At 35.8% G+C, this 21,628-nt stretch overlaps 1 protein-coding gene across 3 annotated transcripts in view; it reads right to left on the bottom strand.

The window, feature by feature from the left end:
- Window positions 1-21,628, bottom strand: part of C10H12orf50 (chromosome 10 C12orf50 homolog) — a 34,323-nt gene that overhangs the window by 9,054 nt on the left and 3,641 nt on the right. For all 3 annotated transcript variants that reach the window (XM_032646333.1, XM_032646331.1, XM_032646332.1), the window contains exons 4-7: window positions 9,725-9,883; window positions 8,438-8,515; window positions 8,243-8,356; window positions 959-1,069 (exon numbers count right to left, since the gene is read on the bottom strand). In XM_032646333.1, coding sequence (XP_032502224.1) covers window positions 959-1,069; window positions 8,243-8,356; window positions 8,438-8,515; window positions 9,725-9,883 — 462 coding nt within the window. The remainder of the gene's footprint in view (window positions 1-958; window positions 1,070-8,242; window positions 8,357-8,437; window positions 8,516-9,724; window positions 9,884-21,628) is intronic.

Here is a 21,628-nt window from a genome sequence, read left to right as displayed (position 1 = left end):
ACAAGTTACCCTTTCTTAACATAAAATATTTGTTTCAAGTAACCTTGTTTAAAAATGATGCCCAACTTCCCTGGTGGCACAGTGGTTGAGAGTCCGCCTGCCGATGCAGGGGACACGGGTTCGTGCCCCGGTCCGGGAAGATCCCACATGCCGCGGAGCGGCTGGGCCCGTGAGCCATGGCCGCTGAGCCTGCGCATCCGGAGCCTGTGCTCCGCAACGGGAGAGGCCACAACAGTGAGAGGCCCTCATACCGCAAAAAAAAAAAAAATGATGCCCAAATGTGGACTACCCTGTGAAGAAATCAGTGGAACTAGTATAATAATAGATGACATTTATGGAGCATCATTCTATAAGTTATACACTCTACTGAGTATTTTAAATGACTTATCACATTTAATTATTTTCCTATACTACTCCTAATAATTCAATGTAAGTTTACCTTAGCTATTCGGTAGCTGACACATGTTACTGAATTATATTGAAACCTTATGGCCAACAAAAACATTTTTTTTTCCCTCACAATATATATCATGTCAGGTCTTTCCCAGCTTGAAGAGAACCTACCGGTAATGTCTTGGACTTAAATACAAGAGATTTTGTTTTATCACAGTTTGAGTTTACCTTGTTAAATCTGGCTCATTGTTCCAGCATATTAACTTCCAGTCATCTGTAAATTTTATAAACGCGTCTCTATACATCTAGTCATTCAATTGTTTAAACGTAAAATCATTTATTCTACAAATATTTATGGAGTGCACATCATGTGCCAGACATTCTACTAGAGATTTGTCCAGAGCAATTGATTATACACAATTCCTGACCTCAAGGAGTTATCCAAAGCCAATGAATAAAATGCTAAAAAGATGTTGATGAAACAAATCAGTTATGAGAGAGAAAATTCAGACTCATTTATTATATGGTGACATACTCAGAATCAATCAGTAATAAACTAATTCACCTCCATTTTCAAAAGCAGCAGTATCAGTCCTTGGTTTCCTATCCAGTGATGCTTTTATCACACCTTGCCTTTCAAATAGGCTGAATTTTGTTGGAACTGTCAGACTGTCCCCTAGGAAAAAAAAAAAATCACTCTAGGAACCATTAGGCATTTACCTAAGTTTATTATAGAATTTATGATGACAGTAAAAAGCCTAAAAGTTAATGGAAATATTGTTTGCACAGTGATTTGATGAGCAATAAATTTATAATTATACAAATTTTAAGCCAATTTATAATTAGGAGGAAAGCAGAAGGCAAGTTTATTTCCCTATGTGGAAAATGTATCAAGTGGCAGTTTAAAAAGTTAAGCAATCTAACTCTATAGTGTATGTATATTTAGTTTATTTGATGTGCTTTTCATATAATGAATTTTGTAATATTTGTTTTGTTTTCATCTACTAACCATGAACAAAGTAAAAAGTATTAGGGTCAACTACTGATTAAAAAATGCTAATTATACTGATAATTAATTCTCACCATTTCCTTATACATCTCTAGCTAATTTTCTCTGAAAATAAAATATTAAAAGGAGAATAAAAGAGCTATGACAATCTGATACAACTCGTGATTCTGGACTGGATTCTAAACCAGGGAAAAAACTTCATTTTGTTTTAAAGGACATTGATGGCACAATTGGTGAAATTTTTTTTAAAAAGTCTTTAAATAATATTGAATCAGTAGTAATTTCCTGATATTGATATTTATACTGCATTTGGGTGAGAGTTATGTAGGGGCATCATGCCTGCAACTAACTCTCAAACAATTTGAAAAAAATAACAACAAAGTGTGTGTTGTGAGAGAGAGGGAGAGAGAGTGAAAAATCAAATGTGTAAAATGCTAACATATGGGGAAATCTGGGTAAAGGATATTCATTAGTTAACTGAAATTATTTAAAAATAAAAAGCTTTTTAAAACCATAATATAAAGCAAAAATGCATATAATTGTCTTTAAAATCTGCCATTTTTAATATTCATTGCTAATGTGTTTGTTTTTGTTTTGTTATTGTTTTAATTTTTCTTGTCTCCATAATTCAAGAAATCTGTCCTTCACTAGATGGCTCCCATTTATCAGCTAGGTCTCTTCGATTGTTCTACCATCTGATGGCATGTTGCTGCCACCTACTGCCATATGTTTAAATAGTTTGCCACACATATGTACTTGCAAGACAGACACTCTACTTTTTACCCTATGCTCATATTGATCCTGGGAGACTTTGCCAACTATCTCTTTTTTTTTTTTTTTTTAAGAGGAGAAAAGGATTCAGATCTCTCCTACTCCTGCAAAACTTGTTTTTCAGCTCATCCCAGGGGCAAGAAATCTACTTAAACTCATGGAATCCATGGATTTTTTTCTCTGAGTTCCTTTTTTTTTTTTAATTTATTTTTTTATACAGCAGATACTTATTACTCATCAATTTTATACACATCAGTGTATACATGTCAATACCAATCGCCCAATTCAGCACACCACCACACCCACCCATCCATGGCTTCCCTCCCTTGGTGTCCATACGTTTGTTCTCTACATCTGTGTCTCAATTTCTGCCCTGCAAACCGGTTCATTTGTACCATTTTTCTAGGTTCCACATATATGCGTTAATATATGATTTTTGTTTTTCTCTTTCTGACTTACTTCACTCTGTATGACAGTCTCTAGATCCATCCACATCTCAACAAGTGACCCAATATCATTCCTATTTATGGCTGAGTCATATTCCATTGTATATATGTACCACATCTTCTTTATCCATTTGTCTGTCAATGGGCATATAAGTTGCTTCCATGATCTGGCTATTGCGAAGAGTGCTGCAATGAACATTGGGGCGCATGTGTCTTTTTGAATTATGGTTTTCTCTGGGTATATGCCCAGTAGTGGGATTGCTGGATCATATGGTGATTCTATTTTTAGTGTTTTAAGGAACCTCCATACTGTTCTCCATAGTGGCTATATCAATTTACATTCCCACCAACAGTGCAAGAGGGTTCCGTTTTCTCCACACCCTCTCCAGCATTTGTCGTTTGTAGATTTTCTGATGATGCCCATTCTAACAGGTGTGAGGTGATACCTCACTGTAGTTTTGATTTGCATTTCTCTAATAATTAGTGATGTTGAGCAGCTTTCATGCACTTCTTGGCCATCTGTATGTCTTCTTTGGAGAAATGTCTACTTAGGTCTTCTGCCCATTTTTGTTTGTTTGTTTTTTTTTTGTTTTTCGGTACGCGGGCCTCTCACCGTTGTGGCCTCTCCCATTGTGGAGCACAGGCTCTGGACGCGCAGGCTCAGCGGCCATGGCTCACGGGCCCAGCCGCTCCGCGGCATGTGGGATCTTCCCAGACCGGGGCACGAACCCGCGTCCCCTGCTTCAGCAGGCAGACTCTCAACTACCGCGCCACCAGGGAAGCCCCTTCTGCCCATTTTTGGATTGGGTTGTTTGCTTTTTTAATATTGAGCTGCATGAGCTGTTTATATATTTTGGAGATTAATCCTTTGTTGATTCGTTTGCAAATATTTTCTCCCATTCTGAGGGTTGTCTTTGTGTCTTGTTTATGGTTTCCTTTTCTGTGCAAAAGCTTTGAAGTTTCACTAGGTCCCATTTGTTTAGTTTTGTTTTTATTTCCATTACTCTAGGAGATGGATCAAAAAAGATCTTGCAGTGATTTATGTCAGAGAGTGTTCTTCCTATGTTTTCCTCTAAGAGTTTTATAGTGTCCGGTCTAACATTTAGGTCTCTAATCCATTTTGAGTTTATTTTTGTGTATGGTGTTAGGAAGTGTTCTAATTTCACTCTTTTACATGTAGCTGTCCAGTTTTCCCAGCACCACTTATTAAAGGGGCTGTCTTTTCTACATTGTATATTCTTGCCTCCTTTGTCATAGATTAGTTGACCGTAGGTGCATGAGTTTATCTCTGGGCTTTCTATTTGTTCCATTGATCTATGTTTCTGTTTTTGTGCCAGTACCATATTGTCTTGATTACTATAGCTTTGTAGTATAGTCTGAAGTCAGGGAGTCTGATTCCTCCAGCTCCGTTTTTTTCCCTCAAGACTGCTTTGGCTATTTGGGGTCTTTTGTGTCTCCATACATATTTTAAGATTTTTTGGTTCTAGTTCTGTAAAAAATATCATTGGTAATTTGATAGGGATTGTACTGAATCTGTAGATTGCTTTGAGTAGTATATTTTCACAATATTGATTCTTCCAGTCCAAGAACATGGTACATCTCTATATCTGTTTGTATCATCTTTAATTTCTTTCATCAGTGTCTCATAGTTTTCTGCATACAGGTCTTTTGTCTCCCTAGGTAGGTTTATTCCTAGGTATTTTATTCTATTTGTTTCAGTGGTAAATGAGAGTGTTTCCTTAATTTCTCTGTCAGCTTTTTCATCATTACTGTATAGGAATGCAAGAGATTTCTGTGCATTAATTTTGTATCCTGCTAATTTATTAAATTCATTGATTAGCTCTAGTAGTTTTCTGGTGGCGTTTTTAGGGTTTTATATGTATAGTATCATGTCATCTGCAAACAGTAACAGTTTTACTTCTTTTCCAATTCATATTCCTTTTATTTATTTTTCTTCTCTGAATGCTGTGGCTAGGACTTCCAAAACTATGTTGAATAATAGTGGTGAGAGTGGACATCCTTGTCTTGTTCCTGATCTTAGAGGAAAGGCTTTCAGTTTTTCACCATTGAGAATGATGTTTGCTGTGGGTTTGTCATGTATGGCCTTTATGATGTTGAGGTAGGTTCCCTCTATGCACACTTTCTGGAGAGTTTTTATCATAAAATGGTGTTGAATTTTGTCCAAAGCTTTTTCTGCATCTATTGAGATGATCATATGGTTTTTATTCTTCAGTTTGTTAATATGGTGTATCACATTGATTGATTTGAGTATATTGAAGAATCCTTGCATCCCTGGGATAAATCCCACTTGATCATGGTGTATGATCCTTTTAATGTGCTGTTGGATTCTGTTTGCCAGTATTTTGTTGAGGATTTTTGCATCTATATTCATCAGTGATATTGGTCTGTAATTTTCTTTTTTATAGTATCTTTGTCTGGTTCCGGTGTAAGGGTGATGGTGGCCTCATAGAATGAGTTTGGGAGTGTTCCTTCCTCTGCAATTTTTGGGAAGAGTTTGAGAAGGATGGGTGTTAGCTCTTCTCTTAATGTTTGATAGAATTCCCCTGTGAAGCCATCTGGTCCTTGACTTTCGTTTGTTGGAAGATTTTTAATCACAGTTTCAATATAATTACTTGTGATTGGTCTGTTCATGTTTTCTATTTCTTCCTGGTTCAGTCTTGGAAGGTTATAACTTTCTAAGAATTTTTCCATTTCTTCCAGGTTGTCCATTTTATTGGCATAGAGTTGCTTATAGTAGTCTCTTGGGATGCTTTGTATCTCTGCGGTGTCTGTTGTAATTTCTCTTTTTTCATTTCTAATTTTATTGATTTGAGTCCTCTCCCTCTTTTTCTTGATGAGTCTGGCTAATGGTTTATCAATTTTGTTTATCTTCTCAAAGAACCAGCTTTTAGTTTTATTGATCTTTGCTATTGTTTTCTTTGTGTCTATTTCATTGACTTCTGCTCTGATCTTTATGATTTCCTTACTTCTGCTAACTTTGAGTTTTGTTTGCTCTTCTTTCTCTAGTTCCTTTAGGTGTAAGGTTAGATTATTTGAGATTTTTCTTGTTTCTTGAGGTAGAATTGTATTGCTATAAACTTCCCTCTTAGAACTGCTTTTGCTGCATCTCATAAGTTTTGGGTCATTGTGTTTTCATTGTCATTTGTTTCTAGGTATTTTTTGATTTCCTCTTTGATTTCTTCAGTGATCTCTTGGTTATTTAGTAATGTATTGTTTGGCCTCCATGTGTTTGTGTTTTTTACATTCTTTTCCCTGTAATTCATTTCTAATCTCATAGCGTGTGGTCAGAAAAGATGCTTGATATGATTTCGATTTTCTTAAATTTACTGAGGCTTGATTTGTGACCCAAGATGTGATCTATCCTGGAGAATGTTCTGTGCGCACATGAGAAGAAAGTGTAATCTGCTGTTTTTGGATGGAATGTCCTATAAATATCATTAAGCCTATCTGGTGTATTGTGTCATTTAAAGCTTGTGTTTCCTTATTTATTTTCATTTTGGATGATCTGTCCATTGGTGTAAATGAGGTGTTAAAGTCCCCCACTATTATTGTGTTACTGTCGATTTCCTCTTTTATAGCTGTTAGCAGTTGCCATATGTATTGAGGTGCTCCTATGTTGGGTGTATATATATCTATAATTGTTATATCTTCTTCTTGAATTGACCCCTTGATCATTATGTAGTGTCCTTCCTTGTCTCTTGTAACATTCTTTATTTTAAAGTCTATTTTATCTGATATGAGTATTGTTACTCCAGCTTTCTTTTGGTTTCCATTTGCATGGCATATCTTTTTCCATCCCCTCACTTTCAGTCTGTATGTGTCCCTAGGTCTGAAGTGGGTCTCTTTTAGACAGCATATATATGGGTCTTGTTTTTGTATCCATTCAGCAAGCCTGTGTCTTTTGGTTGGGACGTTTAATCCATTCACGTTTAAGGTAATTATCGATATGTATGTTCCTGTGACCATTTTCTTAACTTTGTGGGGGGGGGGTTGTTTTTGTAGGTCCTTTTCTTCTGTTGTGTTTCCCACTTAGAGAAGTTCCTTTAGCATTTGTTGTAGAGCTGGTTTGGTAGTGCTGAATTCTCCTAGCTTTTGCTTGTGTGTAAATCTTTTGATTTCTCCATGGAATCTGAATGAGATCCTTGCTGGGTAGAGTAATCTTGGTTGTAGGTTCTTCCCTTTCATCACTTTCAGTATATCAAGCCACTCCCTTCTGGCTTGTAGAGTTTCTGCTGAGAAAACAGCTGTTAACCTTATGGGAGTTCCCTTATATGTTATTTATTGTTTTTCCGTTGCTGCTTTCAATAATTTTTCTTTGTCTTTAATTTTTCCCAGTTTGATTACTGTGTCTCAGCGTGTTTCTCCTTGGGTTTATCCTGTATGGGACTCTCTGCACTTCCTGGTCTTGGGTGGCTATTTCCTTTCCCATGTTAGGGAAGTTTTCGACTATAATCTCTTCAAATAATTTTTCTGGTTATTTCTCTCTCTCTTCTCCTTCTGGGACCCCTATAATGTGAATGTTGTTGTGTTTAATGCTGTCCCAGAGGTCTCTTAGACTGTCTTCATTTCTTTTCATTCTTTTTTCTTTACTCTGTTCCGCAGCATTGAATTCCACCATTCTGTCTTCCAGGTCACTTATCCATCCTTCTGCCTCAGTTATTCTGCTATTGATTCCTTTTAATGTAGTTTTCATTTCAGTTATTGCACTGTTCATCTCTGTTTGTTTGTTCTTTAATTCTTCTAAGTCTTCGTTAAACATTTCTTGCATCTTCTCAATCTTTGCCTTCATTCTTTTTCCAAGGTCCTGGATCATCTTCACTATCATTATTCTGAATTCTTTTTCTGGAAGGTTACCTATCTCTACTTCATTTAGTTGTTTTTCTGGGGTTTTATCTTGTTCCTTCATCTGGTACATAGCCATCTGCCTTTTCATCTTGTCTGTCTTTCTGTGAATGTGGTTTTGTTCCACAGGCTGCAGGATTGTAATTCTTCTGGCTTCTCATGAGTTCCTTGTTTTATATGCAGAAAATAACGTTCTTCTTATCTTGCCTTCAAGGGCAAGATGTTCACCAACAGAAAAGTAAGATTCATCAGAACATAAGATCCATAAAAGGCACAGCTTTGGAATTATTCCCCTGCTTTGCCCTTGAAATTGGCTGGTACACAGGAGGCACTCATTCAATGAACAAACACCTTTGTTCTGCTGCTAACGTTGTTCTATGATCTCCCTTTTGTCCTTCTAGGGCTAAGTTGTCCCTTCTACTTATAAAGAAAAATCTACACCTGTTTCACAGGGAGATTTATTTTCGTAGCCAAATAAAATGGTAAAACCAAATTATTTACAGAATTATTGCATGGGGTGTGTAGTGCTACCATGTGTTTATTAAGTCTATTCATTCTGTGGTTCCTCTGGAAATACAATTACATTAATAGCAGCTTTTCATATTAAATTTAGGTCATCCAATAAAATCACTTCCTTCTCACTCTCAATTCTGATGTATTATCATTTGCCTTCAGTGCATACTTTACTAAATAATTCACAGCCTATCATACCAAGTACCTCTTATTCATCACCTTGAAATGCTTCCTTTTCATTCCTTACCTTCCTGCAATTCACTTCCATTTTCCAAAGGCTTTTCTAACTCTTTTTCCACTGTAGAGGCTATGCTTTTAGATGATAAAATATCTGGAGGAGTATGAAATCTGTAGTATTCACCTAATCTCCCACAAGAAAATTAACAGTTAGTGTACGTCTCACATCAAATATTAGAAAATCCACAAATGTTTGATTCCTTACCAGATTTATGACACATCTCCTTTATTGCTCTTTTTTCTTCAATTTCTTCAGGAGTCTTTGTCCATAAACTAGAAGCATCTATAGGATATATATATTTTAAATTAAATTGTCCCAAAACCAAATAATCTGAAAATGTATAAACCACAATGAAACATCCCACACATTGTTCTCATGAATGGATTACTGTTTTAAAAAACATTTAAAATCAATACTTTGCGCATTGTCAAATGTTTCTCATTGCTATTTTTTACATTTTAGATATAATCAGTCAAGAGGAAGGAAATGACTATACGTTATGTGTCTTGAGATGAGAAGCTGCAGGTACAGATTCACATTTGAGATCATCTTTGTTTGCTTGCTTGCTTGTTTGTTTGGAGAAGGAAGATGTAAGTATGGGAGACCCAGAGGTACAGAAGAAAAGGACACATCTCCTTCCTCCTCTTCTTCCTCAAAGTCAGTTTTTAAAATTAAAGGATGGTGAATGGGTTGCAATATATCCTCCTGAGGTTTCAGGGGCTCCCAACTCTGGGACAGAGGTGCAATTCCCTCCTGAGTTTGTTTCTGTAGTAAAACACCTACAGAAAATATGTCACATTTCAATTTCTCAATGTGCCCACCTCCTGTATCTCCATGGAAAGACATATTCCAGGGTAGAGACAGACTGAGAGTTTATTTTTCCACATGCCTATCTTGTTTGTACATACTTATTGGCACTGCAGGGCTGTGACGATATGGGAGGAATAGCATGGGCTACACTGCAAAAGACCTGGCTTCTAACCTTGTTTATACTTTGGCAAGGATTACCTGGGATAATGCAGATGATAGTGCTTTATAAATTATAAACTACTCTATTGATCTCTATAACTTGAAGGATTAAATGTGAGACAGATGGATATAATCATGTAATAGATTGACACTCATGTATATCAATGTTAAGTTATATATAAATAATAAAGGTTATATAAATCAATGTTATCAATATTAAGTTATATAAAAGTAAAACAGGTTATTAGTATACCTACAAGCAACTGTGCATATTTAAACATGAGATCTGTCTTCTAGCCATCATACAACAAAAAACTTCCAATCCAAATGATAAGCATATGTGTACACATAGAACAAATTAGAACATAATGAATTTAATATACTTAATAAAATGAAAGCTATTTTCTCACCCAAATCTGCCTTATATATTACATTATACACTTCTAATAGTTAAACAAATATGTAGAAAATACCATGAGGTTTTTGAATGCGCACTGTAAATCTGAGAAAAGTTTTACTAACCATTTTGTTCATCTTCTTCCTCCTCTTCTTCCTCAAAGTTTGTTTTTAAAATTAAGGGATGGTGAATGGGTCGTGATATATTCTCCTGAGGTTTCAGAGGTTCCTGACTCTGGGTTGGGGGTGGAATGCCTTCCTGAGTTTCTTTCTGCGGTGTGATATCTATAGAGGAAATGCAACATTTCAGTCTTTTCAAGGTACACGTTTTGGTGCATGTTCAATGATCAACTGTTGTCCTCCTGATTAACTGCATATTTGTTAAAAGGTGTCTTTTCTTATTTCTGGAAAGGTTATTGAACTAACTTGCAAAACATATCAACATTTTGCTGGTAAGGTGTGGAAAATATGCTAATTCATAGACTTTAGATAGTAATTATAACCATGACTTGGTATATATGATACTTTGATATAAATACAAAGTGATCATAAGCATTCCTGTATTCTTACATTACATCCATGGGATAAGAATAACTTAACTAATCACATTACAATAATTTAACAAAGGCAAACTCATATAAGACATAGCTTATAATGGCAGAGTATACGTGTTCAAAAGAGGAAAAAAATCCAATGGCTGGGGGTTGATAACTTCAAAATGAGATTGACCAAAGCTCTAGGTCATATTTAAATGTTCTGTAACCTTCAAAACTAACCAGCAAATAATAGAAAAAGCCAGTGAACACATGTATCGTCTATCATTACTTATTCAATTTTCTTGGTTTTTCAAACCAATAGTTATCAAATTTGGCTAATTATCAGAATCAAATTTAAAAATTATTCAAATCATCATTTGGGTCTCTGTTTTTCAAATTTCTGATTCAGCAGGTCTAAATTAAAGCCTAGCAATATGATACTATTTTTAAATGCCTCAGATAATTACAAAATCAGTCAAGTTTGGAAACCACGGCCCCGAATCAATGATCATCTATGTGGGGTCCTGGGTCATGGGAAGGCTTTCAGTGGGTTTGCCATCCCAATAATTTGAAAGCAATCTATCGTATTCCAGATCCTTAATTTCCACATCCATTTTCACCCTAAAATTAGTTTGCCTGAGAGCAAGCCTCAGTTCACAGTAGCGTTTCTCCATTTTACAAAATAAAGCTCTACTTTACCCATGCCAAAATTTACTATAACACATTGCCCGAAAAAGAAATCCTCCTTTACTGATTAATCAAACCACCATGAACTCATAGGGCTTTTTCCATTACCTTGACTTATACACATTTCTACCAGCAGAAAATCATTTTGTGATAGGCAGAATAATGTTCTCCCAAAGATGTCCAAGTCTTAATCGCTGAAACCTGTGTATACATTAGGTTATACAGGAAAGAGGAATTAAGACTGCTAATCAGCTGACCTCAGAATTGGCAGATTATCCTTTTATAATTCAGGTGGGCCTTTGAAAGTAAAAGAGAGATGCAGAGGAAAAGAGCCAGGAAAAGAAATGTGACAGTGGAAGCTAAGTCAGAGTGATACAGTGTCAGAATGGATACATTGCTGACTCCGAGATGGCGGAAGGGGGACATGAACAAAGGAATACTGAAGACCTCTAGAAACTTGAAAAGGCAAGGCAACAGATTCTCTCCCAGCAATCTCCAGAAGGAATGCAGCCCTGGAGACCACCTTAATTTTAATTCAGAGAGATCTCATCAAATTCCTAAACTATAGAACTACAAGACAATAAACTTGAGTTGTTGAAGTCACTTAGTTAAGGGTAAATTGTTACAACAGTAACAGAAAATGAATACACGGGGTATTAGAAAAAAGTCCTATCTGGTTGGAATGTTCTGAATTCAAATGCATAATAGAGTATGTTGCTAGTTAAGAATTTTTGTTGAAAAATTTTGCTTGCTCCATTTCTAGACTATTGTGAAAGAATATGTCACTCTTGAAAAAAAGTCTTGTGGTGTCAATGAAAAGAGAGCATTAGTAAGAAACTGTGAAGGAAATACATATTCCCAAGACTTGTCATTAGCTTCAAAGAAAAGCTTCACCGAACATTTAATACAAGTTAAAATCACATTTTATAAAAGCTTTATTGAGATATAATTCACATACTATGTGATTCCTCATTTAAATGTATAATTCAATGTTTTTTAGTATATTCAGGGAGATGTGCAACTATCACCATGATCAGTTTTAGGATATTTGATCACCCCAAAAAAGGAAACCCATACCAGTTAGCAGTTACTCTTCATGTCCACCCAATGTCCCCAGTCTTACACAAGCACTAGTATACTTTGTTTCTACGGATTTGCCTGTTCTGGATATTTCATATAAATGGAATTATACAATATGTGGTCCTTATACATGACTCCTTCCACTTACCGCAGTGTTTTTTATAGCCAAATAATATTTCACTGTATGCATATACCACAATTTATCCATTCATCACATGATGGACACTTCTGTTATTTCCACTTTTTTTGGTTGTTATAAATAATGTTGATATGAATATTGTTGTGCAAGTTTTTGTGAGGACATATCTCTTAGGTATATACTTAGGAGTGAATAAGTAGGACATATAGTGACTCTATGTTTGATCTTTTGAGGAACTGCCAGACTGTTTTCTAAAGCAATTGCACCATTTACATTCCTACCTGAAATGTATGAAGATTCCAATTTCTCTACATCCTCGTTAACTCTTATTATCTTTTTGATTAAACTATTCTAGTAGATGTGAGTGGCATCTCACTGTAGTTTTGATTTACATTTATCTAATGGTTAATGATGATGAGCATCTTTTCATGAGCTTATTAGCCATTTGTATATCTTTGAGAAATGTCTATTCAGAGTCTTTGTCCATTTTGTAATGGGATTGTCTTTATATTATTGAGTTGTAAGAGCTCTTTATATATTCTAGATGTGTCTCTTATCAGATGAAAGATTTGCAAAGATTTTCTCCCATTCTGTAGGTTGTCTTTTCACTTTCTTGATGGTATTCTTGAAACACAAAAGTTTATAATTTTGATGAAATCCAATTCATTTTTTTCATTGATTGCTTGTTTTTCTGGTGTCATAACTGAGAGGGGTTTGAGTAACCTACAGTTTCTTATAAGAATTTTATCATTTTAGCTCATATTTAGGTCTTTCGTCTATTTTGAGTTAATTTTTGTACAGTATAAAGTCTAATTTTTTTTTTATGGCTATCCAGTTTTCTTAGCACCATTTGTTGAGAATACTGTTCTTTCCCCCATTGAATGGTCTATGCACCCTTTTCAAAAATCAATTGACCAGAAATTGATTTATGGAAAGGTTTAGTTCTGGTCTCTCAATTTTATCTCATTGATCTACATATTGATTTTTATGCCAGTACCAGATGGTCTTGATTACTAGTTTTGTAGTAATTTCTACATTTCAAAATCAGTAAGTATGAGTTCTACAACTTTGTTTTTCACTTTCAAGATTGTCTTTACTATTCTGGGTCCCTTGAAATTCTATATACCATTGATCCTTGAACAACACATGCTTGAACTGCAAGGGTCCACTTGTACATGGATTTTTTTTTAAAATAGTAAATACTACAGTACTTGACAATCCAAGATTGATTGAATCTGAGCATGCAGAACCATGGATATGGAGGAACTGCAAATTCCAGAGAATCCTCTGAATCTATAGTTATCTGAGTATAAGTTATACTCAGATTTTATATGGCTTGGAGGGTCAGCTCCCCTAACCTCCTCTGTTGTTCAATGGCCAACTGTACATTTTAGAATCAGCTTGTCAACTTCTTCAAATAAGTCATTGGGGATTTTGATAGGAGTGGCATTGAATCTATAGACCAAGTTGGGGGGTACTGCCATATTAGCAATAAAACCAATCTATGAACATGGTCTATCTTTCCATTTTTAAAGTTTCTTTAATTTTTTCAACAACGTTCTGTAGTTTTTGAATGTTTTGTTCTTCTTTTGTTAAAGTAATAACTAAAATTTTTTAATGCTGTTGTAAGTGTAATTTTTTTTTCATTTCATCTTTGTTTTGTTCATTGCTAGTATATAGAAATACAATCAATTATTGTATATTAATCTTGCACCCTGCTGAATTTATTACTTCTAATAGTTTTAAACAAGTTTTTAGATTTTTCTAAATGAAAGATCATGCCATATGTAAATAGAGATCATTTTATTTCTTCCTTTCCAATCTGAGTGCCTTTTATTTACCTTTATTTCCCAATCCCCCTGGCTTTAATATAATTGGCAAGAAAACATCCTTATCTTGTTTCTGATTAAGGGGAAAGGCTTTCAGTTATGCCAGTAAGTATATTAGCTGTGGATTTTTCATATATGTCCTATATCAAGTTGAAGGAGTTTCCTTCTACTTTTAGTTTGTTGAGATTTTTATCATGAAAGAGTGTTGGTTTTTGTCAGTGCTTTTTGTTCATATACTATGATGACCATGACCATGGTTTTTTTGCCCTTTATTCTATTGATCTGGTGTATTACATTATTTCATTTTTTGTAGTTAAACCAACCTTGCATTTCTGGGATAAATCCCACTTGGTCATGAACTAAAATCCTTTTTTTAATGTTGGATTTAGTTTCCTAGAATTTTATCAAGTATTTTTGTGTGTATATTCTGTATAATCCTATTAATATTATATTACATCTGTAATGTGTTACAAACCCCCAAACACATCGTTATAATTATTACTTTCTATAACTTTATATTTCTTAAAGTAGTTGAGAGGAGAAGGAAAATACATATCTATAGAGTTTGATACATTAGCCTTCTTATTTATCATTTCTAGTTTTCTTCATTTGAGTTATCACCTGGTATCATTTCTTTACAATACAGGTTTGCTTTCGCATGCCTCTTTTGTGCTGTTATTGTCAAATATATTACATTTCCAAATGTTATAGGTTCAAAATACAATTATATACATGTACATATATATATTTTTTTCTTTCAGTACTTTGAGTATGTCATCCTACTGCCTTCTGGATGACTTTTTTTCTGGAGAAGTCAGCTGTTAATCATACTGAGGTTCTCTTATATATGACAAATCATTGTTATTTTGCTTCTTTCCAGAATTTGCTTTTGTTTTGGCATTTACTCTTTTAACTATGATGTGTCTAGATGTGTCTGTCTTTGGGTTTATTCTACTTAGCATTTGTTGCGCTTCTTGGATATGCAGATTAATAATTTTCATCAAATTTGGGAAGTTTTCAGCCATTATTTCTTTGAATATTTTTTTCTATTTTCCCTCCTCTCATTCTGGTACTCCCAGTATGCATGTCCCACATTTCTCTGAGGTTCTGTTCATCTTTCTTTTTCTTTTTTTTAATTGAAGTAAAATTGATTTACAATGTTGTGTTAGTTTCACATGTACAGCAAAGTGATTCAGTTATACATACATATACTTCTCTTTTTTTCAGATTCTTTTCCTTTATAGGTTATTATAAAATATTGAGTATAGTTCCCTGTGCTATACAGTAGGGTCCTTGTTGGTTATCTGTTTTATATATAGTAGTGTGTATATGTTAATCCCAAACTCCTAATTTATCCCTCCCCCTCCCCCTTTCTCCTTTGGTAACCATAAATTTGTTTTCTATGTCTGTGCATCTATTTCTGTTTTGCATACAAGTTCATTTGTATCTCTGCCCCCCTTTTATTTTTTGGATTCCACAGATAAGTAATATCATATGATATTTGTCTTCTACGTCTGGCTTACTTCATTTAGGATGATAATCTCTAGGTCCATCCATGTTGCTGCAAATGGCATTATTTCATTCTTTTTTTATGGCTGACTAATATTCCATTGTATAAATAAAGGGAGAGGGCCCAAATCAATAGAATTAGAAATTAAAAAGGAGAAGTTACAACTGACACCACAGAAATACAAAGGACCGTAAGAGACTACTACAAGCAGCTATATGCCAATAAAATGCACAACCTAGAAGAAATGGACAAATTCTTAGAAAGGTACAATCTACCAAGACTGAACCAGGAAGAAATGGAAAATGTGAACAGACCAATTACACGTATTGAAATTGAATCTGTGATTTAAAAACTCCCAACAAACAAAAGTCCAGGACCAGATGGCTTCACAGGCAAATTCTACCAAATACTTTTCTTTTCAATTCTATACCTTTTTCAGACTATATGATGTCCACTGATCTATCTTTAGTTTACTGATTCTTTCTTATGTCAGCTTAAATCTGCAGTTGAACCCGTCTAATAATTTGTCATTTTGGTTATTGTTCAACTCTAGAATTTCTATTTCATTATTTTTCATAGTTTATATACTTTTCCAATAAAATTCTAATTTTATGTGCAGTAATTATTTATCTAAGTTTGTAATGTAATTATGTTATTTTAATAAATTATATATCAATAATAATTGCAATGACAACTCAATCCTAAAGAAATGTATTAAAGAGATAAGTGAATGACTATAAGTCTCCATAATGTGGAGTCTTGTTCTTATAGTGAATTTAGATTTTAATTTATCCTATTTTATTTTTATTATATTTAAATTTGACACCTATTTGCTTTTAAACTTGGAGATGATCACCAGAAGGATTAGGCCTCTTTTGAAAATATCTGGTTTAGCAACAGTTAAATGAAATCTTTTTTTTGGCTGTGATGGGTCTTGGTTGCAGCATGCGAGATCTTCGTTGCCGCGTGCAGGATCTTCATTGCGTCATGCAGGATCTTTAGTTGCGGCGTGTGGGATCTTTTAGTTTGGCATGCAGAATCTTTTTTTTTTTTAGTTGCGACATGTGGGATCTTTTTTTTTTTTTAGTTGTGGCATGCGGAATCTTTAGCTGTGCGTTCAAACTCTTAGTTGTGGCATGTGGGATCTAGTTCCCTGATGAGGGATCAAACCCAGGTCCCTGGCATTGGGAGCATGGAGTCTTAGCCACTGGACCACCAGGGACGTCCCTAAATGAAATCTTTTTCAAGAGTCCAAAACCTTTTTAAATTTGTTAGCAGATTAAAGTTTAAATTGCAAAAAGACTAACTGGCAGTTTTATATTCCCAGACAAAAAATGCAGGACTCAAGTATTGAACTGAGTGCTTAAAGATAACAGACAATGGCAAATCAACTAATGGGAAATTGCTTTTGGCAAACACCTCATTCTGGAAGAGCACAGCTGGTAATTTAGATAGCATTGCTGTGGCTCCAACTCACCTACTTAATATGGACCACGTGATGGGTCCTAATTCCTTGATCAGAGGCCCTAGAAATTTTCACAGATTACACATTTAAATGCGTAAATTTTATCTTATTTTAACTGGCTACAAACTTACATGTGAATTGCATAATGCTATGTATGAAACAATAGTTATATTTCACTACCAAAAAATCGTCATTAATCCCACCCTGATCACATGCACCTATTGAAACATAAAGGTAGATTTTAAAATAAAGATATAACTTTGTAATTTAATTTTTGCCTAAGGTGAGATGATTTATTTTCCCGGTTTTGGTTAATATGAACCTTGGTAGGTAAATGTCCCTGGAAATATTTTAGGAAATATTAGGTCTACAAAAGATCAAATTATACCTTCTGAGGTACTGAAATATTTTTAGAATGAACAGATGATGCAGTAGGTTCAACACATAATTCAAATGAGCTTTGTAGTTTCCTCCAGTCTGGAAATTGAATCCTATTTCCTAGAGCACAGACATCTGTCTGGGCAGAGAAAAAATATTTACCTGCTTAACATGAATAAATACTTTTCTGGACTTCCTGGGATAGAATTAGCCACTATGTGAAAGGTAGTACTATGTACCTATGTTTCATTGGGATTCATCAGTAAACAAAATAAAGATTCCTACTCTTATGTTCATTCTATAGGGAGGAATCAGACAACAAACAATAGATGTAGTGAAGAAATAAATTATATTTTATCTGAGAAAATAAGGGAAATGGCAAAAGAAAGCAGAGCAAGGCCAGGAAGAATGTGTAGAGAGGAAGTGGGAAGGCTGCCACATTTCAAACAGAGTATTCAGGGTAGACCTCATTAACAGATGATATTTGAGTAAGGGCTTGAAAAGGTAAAGGAGTTTACCATAAAGCTGTTGAGAGAAGGGCGTTTCATGCAAAGCCCTTGAAGCAGGAGCCTACTAGCAAGGAGAAGCAGGGAAACTGGTATGGTTGGAGCAGAGTGAGCAAGTAGAACAGCTGCAGGAGATAAATTCAGAGAGGAAACAGGGCACCACATCAAGTACAGTCATTTAGGCCTTTGTCAGGACTCTGATTTTACTCTGAATGAAATGAAAACCAATTGGAGGGGTGATGTCTGATTTATGCATAAGATTATCACTGACTGTGCTTTGAACAGACATAGAGGGACAAGAGTTAAAGTAGGAAAACCATTTAAGCTATTGCAGTAATCCAGTCAAGAAATGATGTCTGTGTTTTGGCCCAAGGTGGGAATAGTAGAAATAGTGAGAAAAGACGGATTTTGGATATATTAAATACAGTAGCGTTAACAGGATTTCTGTATGGATTGGATGTGGGATATGAGAGAAACAGAGTTTGAGGATGATTCAGTTGACCTGAAGGATAGAACTGCCATTAAACCAAGATAGAAAGCCCATGGATATAGCAGGTTTGGGGATATAGGAGTAAAATTGTGAGTTGAGTTTTGAATGTGTTAAGTGGGAAATATCTACTCAAGTTAAGAGCCCAAGTGAAAAGTTGAATATAAGGATCTTTGAAGTTCAAGAGAGAGGTCTGGAATAGATATGTAAATTTAGGAGTAATTTACATGTGGATCATAATCAAAGGCATGAGACTGGATGAGATTACCAAGGGAGTAGGCAGAGAAGAAAAGAGAACAAAGAACTAACTCCTAGAACATACCTCATGTAAGAGGATGGGGAAAAGAGGAAAAACCAGTGAGGGAGAGCAAAAACAGAATACTAGGTAGATAGGAGTAAAACAAAGAGGTACAGGGTCTTGGAAGCTAGATAAGGAAATTATATCAATGAGGGAGGAGTGATCAAGTCTGTCAAATGCTGCTAATGGTTCCAGTTATGGAAGGACTGAAAATTGACCACTGGATTTAATAATTTGTATATCAATGGTGAAAGAGGCTGAAAAGGATGATTTACATGGGATTAAGAGAGAATAGGTGGGGAGGATTTGATAATACCAAGTCAAGGATAACTATTTTGAGAACTGCTACAAAGAGAAAGAAAAAAATGGGGTGGTAGCTTGTAAGAGGATGGATTAAGACAAAGGAGATTTTTTTCCCTCAGTTCAAGTTTAATAGAAACTACAAAAGATCAAAAGTGACACCCTACCACTGTACCCATCAGTTGGCCTGTCCCATAATACAGCCCAGGCCATTTCCTCCAGAGGAAGAAAGGCTGGCAATTAGGATTTAGAGTATAACTGAGAGAATGACTGAGATGGGGAAGGGTAAGCTCAGTGGAGGAATTGAGTTCGAGGAACTGAGAGGCTAGGGTGGTAGATCACATACTTACATATTGGAATCACCAAGAATTGACACAGGAGTACAGTTAGACTGACTATGAGCCAGGAGTTCATACTTCTGAAAAATGGGGAGGAAGGATGTGGACAGATGTAGACAAAAGCAAAAAGAACAGCAACGCCGAGGGGGGATAATGGCATGAGATACAAACTGGATGGTTTTAAGGAGAAGTGATAGAGAACAATCTGAAATTGGCAATAGGACCCAAGGAAACCTTCTACGTCATCTCCAAATCAAGTGGTACTTGAGAACTGGGGATAAAAACAGCCACCACTTGGAGAGTGCTGCTGGAGAAGGAGTGGGGAGTGACGCTTACATTCGACTATGAAGACAAAGGGAAAGTTCAGGGAAGAAGTTGAAAAAGAATTCTGTTGATAATTAAGTTTGGGGAGGAGTGGATGAAAGGGGCCAAATAGGGAGAGGAGTGAGTCATTTGAAAGATGGGGTTTTTGACTGATGTGAAATAATAGAAAATACATTGGTCTCTGCCCCCAGTTCCTGGCACAGAGTTCCTAAAACCTTCGTGATTTCCTAAGTAAAAGGAGCACTGGGCACATCTTTTGTTCTAATATTTGGCCTTTGACCCGGGTTCCTGACACAGAACTTGAAAATCCCTTAGAGTTTCCTCAGTGATGGGAGTGTCCTTTGTTCTAATGAGGTGACTCTGGGTGGGCTCCTGGTAGCTTCATGAGTAGGGTTTGTCACCAGAAAGACCAAGCCAGCATTAGAAGCTTAGAACTCTCAGCCCTGCCCCCCTGTCCAGGAAGGGGAGAGGGGCTAGAGGTTAGTTTAATAATCAATCATGCTTACCTGACGAAGCCTCCATAAACATCCCAAAAGTATGGAATTCAGAGAGCTTCCAGGTTGATGAACACATCCACGTACTGGACGGTGGCACACCCCAACTCCACAGGGACAGAAGTTCCTGTGCTCAGACCCTTCCAGACCTCACCTTATGTGCCTCTTCATCTGGTTGTTCATCTGTGTGATGAACATCCTCTATTACAGTAGAGGATGCCATCCTCTATGGCATCGTCTATTACAATAAACTGGTAAAGATAAGGAAGCGTTTCCCTGAGTTCTTTGAGCTGTCTAGCAAATTATTTAATCCAGGGAGAGAGATCATGGAAACCTCCAATTTGTACCCAAGTTAGACAGAGGCTGTGGGTAACCTAGGGACTTTCTACTTGCAATTAATATGAAAAGTGTAAGGTAATCTTTGGGGATACAGCCATTAATCTGTGGGATGTGTGCAAACTCGGGTTAGTGTCAGAATTGAATTAAATTATAGGACACCCAGCTAATGTCACAGAGAATTGATTGGTGTGGGAAAAAACCCACTTGTATGGTGTCAGAAGTGTTGTGAGTATGGTACTAGTGTGAGAATAAAGGAGAAACACACAGGAGTATTTTTTTTCCCCCTAGGGAAATTGACATAAACTGGAATACAGGGCAGAATAAAATTAGTCCTGGTGAATTCAAAACACATAAGTGGATTTGTTCCCTGTAGACAGATGAAAGGAGGTTTGAGGAAGTAGGGTATTAGCAGCCTATGAAGCCTGCTTATCCCCTCTCATGATGGAGGTAGAATGGCTAGGGGAAGGATTTGGTCCCAGTGCATGGATCTGGTTTTGACCCTATTGAGAGAGAGGAAACCTTATTCCAAAGCCAGGAGCAGTTTTGACACATGTTGAAGAAACTGAGACTTCCAGAAAAGCTAGAATTTATTTTTGATGTCCAGATTCTATGCCTAATAAATGAGAATAATAAAATGTATCCCTACAGAACTTAGCCCAGGGCATGTCTTATAGTGGGGAGCCCAATAACTGTTACACAGACACTCTACCTTTCCTTTGCCCAGAGATGGAGTGTTTGTTTTCCTCTAGTCCTAAAAGAATTAGTTTGAAAGATAGCAATTTTATCCATAGACCTTTAGGAAGCAAACTATTACACTAGATATAGGGAATTTAGTACAATGTCCTCATGAAATAAAATCACACTAGATGTAAAACAATGGGATCAAGTTAACCACTTAGTAAGTGTAATAACTTTCATCCCAGTAGGTTACCTTCAGTAGTTATCTATCTATCCCCATCCATCTATCCATACATCCAATTTTATTGAGCATCTGTGCTCCAGACATTGTGCAAAGCATTGGTAAGGAAACTAGTTATGATCCCCATCCTTGTGATGTTTACAGTCTAGTGAAGAAAAACATTGATCAAGGTACCACATGTATAATGAATGCTATGAGATCAGAGTTTTCCAGAAGACTATAACAAAGAAACATAATTTTTAGTCATTCATTTGCCAAGGATTATCTGAAGCCACGTTTTCAAATCCAAAAGACTGATATTCTGTAAACTCATTTCTAGAATAATTCCATCGTAAGAAATATGGTGGCTACAGCAGGAGAGTGGCACAGCTATAGCACCAGGGAAACCTGACAATCCCAAT

The sequence above is a fragment of the Phocoena sinus genome, chromosome 10 (assembly GCF_008692025.1).
Source record: "Phocoena sinus isolate mPhoSin1 chromosome 10, mPhoSin1.pri, whole genome shotgun sequence".
NCBI classification, from domain to species: Eukaryota; Metazoa; Chordata; class Mammalia; order Artiodactyla; family Phocoenidae; genus Phocoena; species Phocoena sinus.
Note: the sequence above shows the minus strand (reverse complement) of the source record. Positions and strands in the feature narration are given on the sequence as shown.